Below are 12,819 nucleotides of genomic sequence, written 5' to 3' on the forward strand. Positions count from 1 at the left end.
AAATAAAATGCATTGCGAAATTTCACAATGTATAACAATTAAATTATTCATTCAATAGAAACTAGCGAAAATAAAATACATATTAAAACGGATAATGTGATTTTTGTTTGATGGGAACATTTTCAAATATTAAATTAAAATGAAATATTTATATTGGCATGGTAAAATGTGTCGTAAACAATAGAATAAACATTATTGCCGGACTTTTGATTCATCGTTATTAATTTAACAGAATATTTTATATTTTGTTACTCATGCGAAATTTGATTACAATAACCACTTCTTCGCATATAATTATAATAATATAAATAAAATCTCCCTTGTCCATGTATCGCAATTCATTAAGATCTATACCAACGGTATTTGATTCTTAAATCTATACTTAACTTTAAACAATTACTTTCATTCGTCTATAGACTGGAGCTTTTGTTTTGCTTCTGTTATAAAAAAGAATTATTATTCGTATTTAATTTAGTTTAAAGGTGAAACATTTGAAATAATGTCGGAAATATGACTTTTGTTTCTCTCTTAACTATAAATATGATTTAACATTGCAATAGTAATGACCTCTAATTCCACATAATACTCAATACTAATAATTAAAAACAACATTCAACAATTTTCCGATTAAGAAAATTCCAACGAAATAGTTACAAAATGACTTATATTTAATTTACAATTTTAAGAATTCGACGCGTCGGTAGCTTAACAAAAGTCCCAGCCATTCACAACAACTTAAGGTGATCATCTGCAGGCCATAGATGAGAGGAGGTATGTAAAAGCCGCGCAGCTCAACTGCGAAGTGAGATACGATGACGCGCGATTACTTGTCTGCATAGCGGCCGGGTGTTCCCCTGAAAAAAAAGTATGCTTCATTTTCGCGAAAAGGTTTTTGTTATTTTGTTTTATATTCGAAGGTTATATTTATGAATTATTCTCTATATCAAATATTTTAAAATACGCTATAAAGAGTCTAACAAGAAGTACTTTTATAATTTAGTCGTGAGATTTGACTCGAGGTTTCACACGCCTTACATTTGCTTTGTATATGGAATATAAATACCTTCCTACATAAATGGACTGAGCAAGGAAAATATTTTTTTTCAAATCAGGTTTATTATATTTTAGCTTGGCCAATTACACAAACTCGCCAGGTTTATACTTAAAGCATAGATTATGCTGTCATTAAATATACGTTATTGACACAAGGTTGAACGATTTGAACAAAACACTGTCCGAGTATTTCTATAAATAAAAAATTTAAAATTATGCAACTTTATGTTTTTTCTTTAAGAATGTTTATAAATAAAAGAAGTAAACTCGTTTTTGGGAATACTAGGAATGCAAGATACAACGTGTCGCCTTTTTATTTGCTCGCATACAACAGACGGTGCTTTGTACGGAATATTCTGTAATAATTTTATTCCATGCATGCCCCATTTCGTCCACTCTTGTGTAATTTGAGGAAAACAATTTAGGAATTCTTGCATACCGTTATTATTATTTGCCAAAAACTCAACATAAAAGGTTATTTGAACGGAACAGAAATTTAATGTCGGCATCATTTTCGTCTCGAAGAAAATATGATTATACACTTAAGTTGATTAACATAAGTTTGCAATTAACAATTTTAAGAGGTAATATTAGCTTGATTGATCTTTTTTTTTATTAGGTGGAGGGACTTGTATCTGGGCCACTTGATAAGTAGTTATTACTACACATAGATATTCGCAATGTGAGAAATATTAACCATCCCTTCCATTGTCAATGCACTACCGACATTGGGAACAAAAATATTATGTCCTTTATGCCTGAAGTTACACTTAAAATAACTTATGATAACATAGATTACACATATATATAATATAACATACCATTAAGTACATGAACGGAGACGGAAGCGGGGTGCGCATTGTTGGGCACGCAAGTGTAATTGCCGGAATCTGTTAGAGCGGCTTTTGTGACCAGAAGCTTGCTAGTGGTACCACCCTCCGTCTTTTCTGTTTCCAAGCTGATGCCACCACGTGGTGAGTCGAAGTCGACAACTGCATTGCCATGGTACCTAATAAAAACTCTTACGCGTTAAAAATATTAATCAAGATGTATTTTTCGTTTCATTGACAATTCACAAAAAAAGTCTTGTCAGTATCATATTAATATTTTGTAATATATTATAGTCATCAACTTGTGTTCTTGTGAGTCTTTACGCGTATTTTTTTTATCAATCTTATAAATTTTATCTTTATTTCTTTACTTAGACCCTAGACCATATCTAATTTTATTACAATCAATTCAGTGTCTTAATAAACAGAGAAACATAGCTAATTCCGCATTTATGATATTAGTATAGAGCTTTATATTTATATTTAGGCAAGAAATTTTAAAAGTAAGATTAAACAAAATTATATATTTATTTTATGCGCAAAATATTTTACCGAAATAGTTTATGATAGCAATAAGGGGTTTACTAAAAATTTACAATAATATATTAAATAACTATTTAATTCAAGACATGTATTGCAGTGCTTCTTTTAAAGTTTATGAACAAAAACAAGAATTAACTTTAATATTAGAAATATGACGACTTATTTTAAAAAGTGCTTTTTAATGGTCTTGATGTAACCTTGTCATACTCAAGGCTTTAATAAAGGTTTATAAATACAAATTGGCTTCAAGTAATATATCTCGGGTCATTCTCGAGGGAACGTTATGTTGTCTTGAATCTCATCGAATTTAATCAAAGGAAAAATAGGAGAAAGCTACAAAAGTAATTCAATTCATAATAATATTTTCTTTTTTTATATACAAATTTCAAGACCTAACGTTTTATGTTAAAAATGATAATCTATAACGTGGCATCAACATTTTCTATAACGTAATATCATGTCATTTGATGCTTACAGTTTCTATAAAATATAATTGCGATAATATATGATACTTTTATTTTAATAAAATAATAATAATATAATATAAAAGCCGAGATGGCCTAGTGGTAAGAACGCGTGAATCTTAACCGATGATCGTGGGTTCAAACCCGGGCAAGCACCACTAAATTTTCATGTGCTTAATTTGTGTTTATAATTCATCTCGTGCTTAACGGTGAAGGAAAACATCGTGAGGAAACCTGCATGTGTCTAATTTCATTGAAATTCTGCCACATGTGTATTCTACCAACCCGCATTGGAGCAGCGTGGTGGAATAAGCTCCAAACCTTTTCCTCAAAAGGGAGAGGAGGCCTTAGCCCAGCAGTGGGACATTAACAGGCTGTTACTGTAATAATAATATGACAAACGCAATGAGCATTACTTGTGTTAAAATAGTTATAATTATAAGAAATTAATTACGTTGTAAATTATTTTGACTTGCTTCTCAAATAATGTTTATGCTGAGCACAAAAAATAAATCTTAATGCTTAGGACATGATTACAAAATATTAAAAAATTAATTATGATTGAAAGCATTATATATGTTAAGCAATAAAGTTCAAGTTTTGTAGACGTATAAGAGAGAAAAGTAAACTTGTCTTTCCTTTTACGTAGAATAATTAATGCTTAAACGGATATAAGATTTTAAATAAAATTATGAATAATTTAAACAGAAAGACATCAATAGAAAACAGTCACAAAACAAGAAACTCACCATAAAACAGAAGCACTTGAGGGTGGCGACGAGTGAACATTCACTGAGCACGTCAAAGATATCGTACTACCTTTCTTCACGTACACATCCTGAGAGCCCCAGATGGTAGCTGCCGCAGCTACAACAAACAAAAATGATCCTTAATACTTGTGCATTTGGAGCGAATTTTGGCAACAAATCAGATTGTTGAGTAGTCAACTGTGAAGTTTCTAGATTCAAATGTACTATTCTGTCCATATTTGAACTTAAAGACGTGTCTGACATTCGTGAGAAATCTTTCAATATATTACGAGTATAAAGTGCATTAGAATATTTTACCTAGGTTGAACGTATCGTCTATTTTTAAAACTAATGTGTAAACATTAGTTTCTTATAAATATATAAAAATTCTTAACACATGCAATGAAGCTGTAGGTATATATTTGTATTTTTTTTAAATCCTATATATTCATATTTACGATTACTTTCTTAAAGTTCTATTGAGTAATGAGATGAATATTTTAAGGCACAAAAAAAAGCTTTAATTCAATTTTTTAAATAGAAATAAATGAGTTCAATTTAATATTAAGAAGATTGAAAATGCAAAACATCAAACATTTATATATAAATCTACTACGGGATAAAAAAGGCATAATAGGTACTCAGGAATAAAAGCTTGAAGCTAATTGAGGACTAATGAATAAACAAAACGTAATAGAGGAATTGAGAGTACCTGAGGATCGGACCGGTGGCTGAGGCGCGGGGGTGTAAGACTCATCTGGAATTCACAAGACAACAGCTTAGGGAGGGATGAGGAATACAAAACAGAATATGACCTTAATAGCCGAGCGAAAGGATACGTCGTTTCGAAATTAACTTAGCATTTTAATTTCAAGCAGATTAAAAATCTATTTTTAAATAGATTTTTGTAAATTATATTAAAGAAATGATAATCAATGTATTAGAAACTGCACCAAAAAGATGATAATTTTAAAAATGAAATAAAAAATAGATATGTTTTGGAAAATATTACTTGTTTTGCTCCTTGTTATCAATTTAGGCCAATTGTTTAATAAACCCTTTTCGAAATCTTTTTTATTTATCCATTTATTCCACTTTTATTAAAAAACCGTATTTTAATGAATCTTGGTATAGTCGAGAATTATCTTTAAGGTTCCAATTTAGTTTATTTTTCTAATAGACATTAAATAAAAAAGGCAGTTCACATATCAAGTATGTTTGTTTTAGCCTGATTGGGGGTTGGGAATACAACTAACATCCATATAGAAATGACATATATTGAAATTAGTTGCGGGGAACAAAGTGCCAATCAGTCGACAAAGGTAGAAAAAAAAGGTATGGAGTGGATAATCGAAAAACTAACAAGCATGTCCAAAATTCAAGCGAATGGCACAGTTCATATGGGTCATGTATGTGATATATAAAATTTGAATAGAAGAGTTAATAAATAAGTTTGTAATGTAAGAAGCAATAATGAAAAGGTCGAAATACGATAGCAGAAGTTTTATAGTTGCCTACGAAATTTATGCACATTTCGCTATCATTCGCCATTTTTCAGCATAACAAGCGCTGTAATTGGCTGGAGCAGAATTTGAGAGGCACGCTTGATATATTTCTGGTAGTGAAGCGTGTACTGATAAATGACTCTCGTATTACTACAAACGGGAAAGATAAAAAAAAACAACTAAAGCGTTTTTCGTATATACCAGCTACTGACCAATTAATTCAACAAGCCTAAAAATTATACACGTTTTTTTTACAATAATATTTGCATATTTTGAAAACAATGCACTGTTATGATTTGCTGTTAAAATTTCGGGTTTCGAGAAATTATTATATTTCTATTCTTCGTATGTTTTTAGACTAATAAGTATACCACCGTTAGTTAAAATGTTCTTATCATATTTAATTCTAAATTAAGAGTTAGGTGTACAAATTATGTACATTTTAAGTGAAGTAATTCTTCCTTTAACACCTCAATAACTCTTAATATTAGCTTAAAATATTAACAAGTGATCAACGAAGCGAACACTTACCAAGAGCTCTCCGAGAGTGGTTAAAATTTATATGCCGAAGTTCTAATTGTTTAATTTACATTTTAATAATGTCTTATTGTATTATCAAAAATGTTATATTATTTTCTTTATATATTTTTTCAAATATCGAAAATAATTATATATATAATAATTATATTATTAATATTAATTATATTTAACTTTTTAATAGTTACTCGGGAATCATTTGCATGGCATAATTCCCATTTAATCGCCTATTTATTTTTCTGAAATATTTCTAGAATTTAATGATAAAAATAAAAGGTCCATGCATTTGGCATGTTTTTTTTAAAATAATTAGTGAATAAATTATATAAAATGAGCCATTTTTGTAAATATATAATATTATATAGAATCTCTGTAATATTCGGGACACTAAGATTGTCACCATTAAGTTTAATATTCACATTCTTGACTTAAGTAACATTTTTGAAGAGCATCCTTTTGTTAATTAAGCTATACAATTTTAATAAAGAGGACCGTTGTTATTTAAGATAGCTATTAAGTTGTAATCTTTTGTTTGAGGTTGAACGCGAATCTTAAATTCTTCTAAATGTTACAGTGTTGTTTAATAGGTTGATGTATAAAAGGCCTATTTGTACAACATTGAGACTATAAAAAAGTAAATATGCTAATAAATGCCCCAATCCAGTGCAAGAAAAAGAAGAAAGTATGGAACATATCTCACAGAGTTGTTGCAAAAATTTTAGAAATGTTTATTTACAACGTTTCACAACCGATTTTGAGATGAATTATAAAAACAAATCAAGGACATGAATACTGCCCGATTTGCCAAAGACACTTTCCATGAGATATCACGTATCTATCTTATGACTAGGTGACCTTCTTAAATATGCTTAAATTCGTTATGGGAAAATCTTCAAAAACTGTTTAGTTAGTTTTCAATCAAAGTCAATAATCAATGACACCTTAGTGTATTACCATTACGAAGAAAACTCATATTCTTACGTAAATCCCAAGACCTTACGTCACGTCTAAGTGAAAAGTATTCCTTATAAAAGTTTCCTGAATACCAGCTATGTGTTATCAAAAAATATTCGCAACACGCGCTTGGCTGGAGCCCAGTGGTGCACCGAATATAGCTAAGAGAAATTGCGCCCACTTTGTAACCAGCGTTATACCTACTCCTAATATGACGAGATGAATGTGAGATTACATCGTCATATTACATAAGGGTGAAACTTTGTGAATTTGATGATATCATTAAAATGATAAACAATTCTTTATTTTGTTCGTAATGTTAGAAACATGCTTAACGTTTCAATAGAAGAAATATTGAAAAGATTTTATAGCATTTGTTTCGAGATAACGAAGATAACCAAATATATTGTATCATGTCTAATATGAAACAATATATATTTTTAATTGGCACGGTAAACGGATCACGTGATGGTAAGTAATCATCACAGAAAATACACATTAATAGTGGAATAAATATTAACACCACAACCTTAGGAGTAAAATGGTATGTTCCTTCAAACCGGAATACAACAATACTAAGTATTGCTGTTTGGCGGTACGATATGTATTGAGTGGTACCCAGACGGGCGTGCACAAAGCCCTACCACCAAGTATAATTATTCAACGACGATAATTTCAACAATTAATCAAATTAATGAAACCTAATTCTCTATTGTGATGAAATCAATATATCAATTTTTTATTTATAATTATTAAAACATTAGAAAATGGAGCAGCGTGGTGGAATAAGCTTTAAGCCTTATCCTCAAAAAAGGGAGAAGAGACCTTCGCCCAGCAGTGGGACATTAACAGGCTGTTACTGTTCCAGTGACAAAATATATTGATTATTAATAAAAGTAATAACAGTTTTATAGCACTATTAATATGATAATCGGTATATACAAATAAACATATATATATAATGCAAAGTGAAACATTTTATAAATTATAATAATTGTTCAAATCAACAATTAGAAAATATATTTATACTAAATGATGTTTTTATGATATAAAATATTTTAAATAGAGTAAGTATCAAAATTCTATAAAAAGTTGCTTAGAAGGGATTGCCTTGCAGGTCAAAAAATCATTTAAATAAACCACAAGTACATTAAGCAAATCTACACAGGTCACATTTGCATTGTAATCACCTTCAACGTTTAGGATAACTGCCATGTTGATTTTCGGTTCAGTATTGATCTGACATTCGTAAACACCCGCATCACGTGGCTGAACGTAATCTATCTTCAAATCCCAGTCATCTGATGGTTCGGGATGTAGCACGCTGAACCTCGCATCTCCCGTGTACGTGAAGATGTGAGATGTCAGTATATGGAGATCTCTTTTTCTCATCCAAGATACCTAGAACAAGAACATGTTATTAACAAAAAAAAACAAAGAGATAAATAATAATAAATAGATCAATATCAATAATGAAACTGAAGACTGAGCTTTTCTGTCCCTAGTCTAATTGTGACTAATTTCTGATCATAATCATCACAGATCAACTGAATTACTCTAATTGTAATATTACTTTTAACATTTTTTTTTATTGCATATTACAATACAAACTTTTTTAACACACGAAAATTTCCTTGTATACATAACATTGCGTACATATTTGGTATGCTGTTTTAATACCGTATACATTTCATTCAATAAATCGATGAGTATTTGACGTGTTGTTAGTATTATTAAATCTTATTTTTTTAAAACAATTTAAAAATACATAACTGGCGAGCAATTTCACTTTATTCCAATGCTCTTTATATCTAGATAATAAAAAGAAGTTCGAAGAATCGTTGATTAATATTACACCAACAATAACGTCTACAATTATATTTTTAATTCGGATGCCTCAGAGAAATTAGAAAATAAATTCGTTCCGTTGCAGGGTTTTTGTTTTTGAACGTAATTAGAGTGAGCTTGAGTGAGCTTGCGTAAGCCTACGTTGTAATTAAGCAAGATGAAGCATTCGAGCCCTCTTTACAGCCCTTAAAATAATAAAATTAAGCAAGGACTAAGAGAAATATTTTTTCCACTTAAATTCTGCATCTCGTTTGATGAATTGAATCCAGTTATATCTCACGAAAGCGTCAACGTCGCTAAGGCTTTTAGTACATTCAATTCTGTTTCCTGATGCGAGTATTTATGCTGCCTTTTTTAGATAAATTGCAAAATACTATAAACTGAATCGTATCGTTCCAAAGAACAATTTAATTTTTTTATTTCAAATTTGTAATTTTTACTATTTATCGAATGTTTGATAGTCATGTAATTATTAGGGAACTACCAAATTATAATAATATTATGTACCAAATTATTCAATAATCAATTACGCTGATAGGCTATTTTGATTTTTGTCATTATTTTGTCACCTTTAAATATTATAGCTATTGTAGTCATTATCGAATAACACTTTCGTGACCGTATTCTGCAGTGAGTTTCGAGTTTGTTCTAACTATATAGCTTTACTAAATATTGACATAGCAAATGTATAATTAAGTTTTTTTTTACTTGTGTTATGTTATATGACAGGTGTAGTTCTAAACATAGAGATGAAAGAGACTTAAATTAAAAAATGTTTTTTATGTATATATTTTTTATTAAGCCTTTGGGCCATTTTTGAGACTTGATTTTAAAGTTGAGCGTTAATGTTACTATACTATACTAATTGAATACAAAAACTAATAAAACTTAAAAAAAAAACAATATAATATAAACGAATGCCATTTGCTGTTATGTCTAATATAATAAAAACCATACAAAATGATGTAGAATGATTCATCTCGAACAATACATTATAATGCATCGCGGGATATGTCAGAGAGCTATTTATTTCCCGAAATGGGTCGTAGATCCCTCCACCATTAATATGGCGGTCAGTGGAGCGGCTCTGAGGAGGGATATCGAGGACCCAATGAGATCGACATTGAAAAATGATATTTTATAGTCTGCAGGTGTCGAGATAAGTTTTGGTGAAGGGTTAATATTATATTTTTAAATTTACACTATTTATGATTGATTTAGGGAGAGTTATTAACCCTTTTCTTTATCGTATAATATTCTACTTTCCTTCAAGAAAATCTACTGATTAAAATTTTTTGATTGAATATATTATTTCATTGTTTACAAACCGGTCTCTATGTTAAGTTTTTAGGCATAAGTGTTTTCATAATTCATATTAAAATAAAAATGAAATATTACAATTACAGATTCATGTTTATTAGAAGCTAATTATTATAGATCATATTTGATCTGTACCAGGCGACGCTAAGAGTAAAGCCTAAATCGGAAATTATAAAAGTTTATACTTGCTTCCAGATGTGGCTACAATTATATAAAATATATTTAATAACCAATTAAAAACCGTAATTGATTATAAAATAGTCTAAATGATTAAAAGGATTCAAAGATTTAAAATAAAATATAATGGCTTCATTAAAAACTTAAAATACGAATAAACAACATTATACCAAATTAGTTGGATTAACTTCGGTTCGAGGTCACCTTCACAAAGTTGATCTTAATTTTAATCTAAGTTATATTCCCTAAAGTTACAAAAGCTATAAGCCTAGAGGCAAAAAATTAAAATTAACTTAGTAAAGTTTAATGCCTAATAAAATTGTCAAGATGAGAAGTAAATTAAAGTTGATGCAGAAAAAAAAATAACGCCCTCCGGACTGAATTTTGGCCACAGCGGGCATTCTTAGAAGAGACTTGTTTAATACGCAATTTATATTATAGTGCACAAGTGTTTGTATAAGCACAGGTTCATTATACTGGTGGTAGGGCTTTGTGCAAGCCCGTCTGGGTAGGTACCACCCACTCATCAGATATTCTACCGCAAAACAGCAATACTTGATATTATTGTGTTCCGGTTTGAAGGGTGAGTGAGCCAGTGTAATTACAGGCACAAGGGACATAAAATCTTAGTTCCCAAGGTTGGTGGCGCATTGGATATGTAAGCGATGGTTGACATTTCTTACAATGCCAATGTCTAAAAGCGTTGGTGACCACTTACCATCAGGTGGCCCATATGCTCGTCCGCCTTCCTATTCTATAAAAAAAAAAAAAAATACGTCATCTCGATTGCATAGTCTAAAGACAAACCAACGAAAATCCGATATATCTGTAGGGATCACTGGAAAAAGGGTTTTACGTGATTTCCGATGCACGGGAGAGGAACACCGCTGACTTTCTAACATCGAACTGCTATTGAGGATTTTTCTTGACGCAAAAATAATAGAACTTTTTTTCACCTAACCCGAGATTTTAACCTGGGACGTCATGATGAAAGTTAAAGAAATAGTTATAGTGCCTGCCCATATAAGGTAGCCGTCTAATAAATGTAGCTTATTGTTTCGATCTCTGTTTTTTTTTTATAAAATAGGTAGGAGGTATGGGTCACCCGATGGTAAGTGGTCACCAATCCTCATAGACATTGGCATTGTAAGAAAGTTTAACTATCGCTTACATCACCAACCTTGGGAACTAAGACGTTATGTTTCTTCTGCTTGTAATTACACCAGTAAATGTTTCAATAATTAATTAAAGATCAAGTAAATGAATTATCTGATAATATAATATATTAGTCTAAACAATAACAGATATTTGGAAAATTTTTTGTACCTACAAAAAGAGCAAAATAAAATACTTACTGTCCTATTTCCTATATGTTTTGCGCGGCATCTGAGAACAGCTGATTGACCGACGACCGTAGACACATTGCGAGGAGACACGTCGTCGAAGTACGGCCGTTCCGCCCGTGTCTCCCCACCGCCGCTCACACCTGGCAAGACGCCTAAGCCTACGAAAATACAAAATCTTATTACTAAAATTTCACAGTCTAAATTTGACACCTTCTTAGATGACAGTATAAACTTTTTGACCACCGATTTACATTTAAGATAAATGATATACATATACTTCATATGCATAATTCTTATAAACTCCTCCTAAGCTGCTGCACTGATTGTATTCTTGCAGATTGGACCCGGTATGTGGTGATGCGATAGGGACGATTTATTAAAAAAAAAAACCACTTTTTTACCAGGCAGGCTGGTACCAGGCAGGCACTTAATTAATTATATAAGATTTTGTTGTGACATTATATTTATATTTTGTGCATAAATTCAGAGAATCGCAAATATATTAACTATCATTTTTATTTAATAAAAATTGTGTTGACAAAACATTACTTTTTTGAAATTGCGTAATGATAGTAATGTCATTATGACTTTCCCATCGTCACTTGTGCGAGTATAATTTATATTATGAGTTGCATGTTTATAGTTAGCAATAAAATAATAATAAAATTAAATTAATGTGTTCATTTAATTACAGCGATAATTAATTTAGCAATTTCGTTCATTTCTTTATTTAAATTATTGAATTTTATACTGTGAAACACGAAATTTCTGATAAACTCATCGTTTGATATTTTTATGTAGATAATCATAATAAATGTATTGCCTAACTTGGAATTTGAACCTAAGACGGTATAATCTGCACTCAATGCTTGTCACACCTACGAGGCAGTGAATAATAAAACAAATATATTATATAATAATTAATACAAATGCTACTTTTCAGAATGCCGATAATTTTATATCGTTTTATACCATGTATAAATCGGTGATTTGTATGATGTTTATAACTATAGTTAATAATAATTACTTTTAAGTACATCAGCTCATTATTTAGTTCAAAAAACCCAGACATTTAGAACTCACATTCAAAGTTCAAATATTATTAAAATAGTAAAACAATGTAACTTTGCATATTAAATTTCACATACGATAACCTTTACTCGAGTTTGAAATGTAATTTATTATATCACGAGACTTGACAAACTGTTATTAATTCTTTTAAACATTTAAATTAAATTTGTTTTAAAACTATAAAAAAAGTTGATAAAATAACATTTTCATTTAGGTAGTAAGGCACTTTTATTTAGGTAAGATAAAGGAGTCAAGTTACGTAATAAATATATATTTGTTCCTAGATATTAAAAATAATAAAAATTAAAATAAATATAAATATTTTTTAATTTTTATTCTGTAAAAAATATAAAAATTACAATGACATACCGGATATCCCTGAATCCAGATAAAATAAAAAGCTGAAGCTTGCCTACCTTACC

The 12,819-nt window shown here is 30.0% G+C and overlaps 1 protein-coding gene across 2 annotated transcripts in view; it reads right to left on the reverse strand.

Moving 5' to 3' along the window:
• Positions 1 to 517: 517 nt before the first annotated feature.
• The window catches only part of LOC126773415 (T-lymphocyte activation antigen CD86-like), a 121,888-nt gene continuing 109,586 nt past the window's right edge, over positions 518 to 12,819 (reverse strand). Inside the window, exons 2-7 of one of the 2 annotated variants that reach the window (XM_050494358.1) lie at positions 11,336 to 11,484; positions 7,826 to 8,036; positions 4,352 to 4,396; positions 3,640 to 3,757; positions 1,875 to 2,062; positions 518 to 854 (exon numbers count right to left, since the gene is read on the reverse strand). In XM_050494358.1, coding sequence (XP_050350315.1) covers positions 745 to 854; positions 1,875 to 2,062; positions 3,640 to 3,757; positions 4,352 to 4,396; positions 7,826 to 8,036; positions 11,336 to 11,484 — 821 coding nt within the window. In that variant the 3' untranslated portion in view covers positions 518 to 744. The remainder of the gene's footprint in view (positions 855 to 1,874; positions 2,063 to 3,639; positions 3,758 to 4,351; positions 4,397 to 7,825; positions 8,037 to 11,335; positions 11,485 to 12,819) is intronic. The other variant, XM_050494359.1, reaches the window with a different exon arrangement.

The sequence above is a fragment of the Nymphalis io genome, chromosome 14, assembly GCF_905147045.1.
Source record: "Nymphalis io chromosome 14, ilAglIoxx1.1, whole genome shotgun sequence".
Lineage (NCBI taxonomy): Eukaryota > Metazoa > Arthropoda > Insecta > Lepidoptera > Nymphalidae > Nymphalis > Nymphalis io.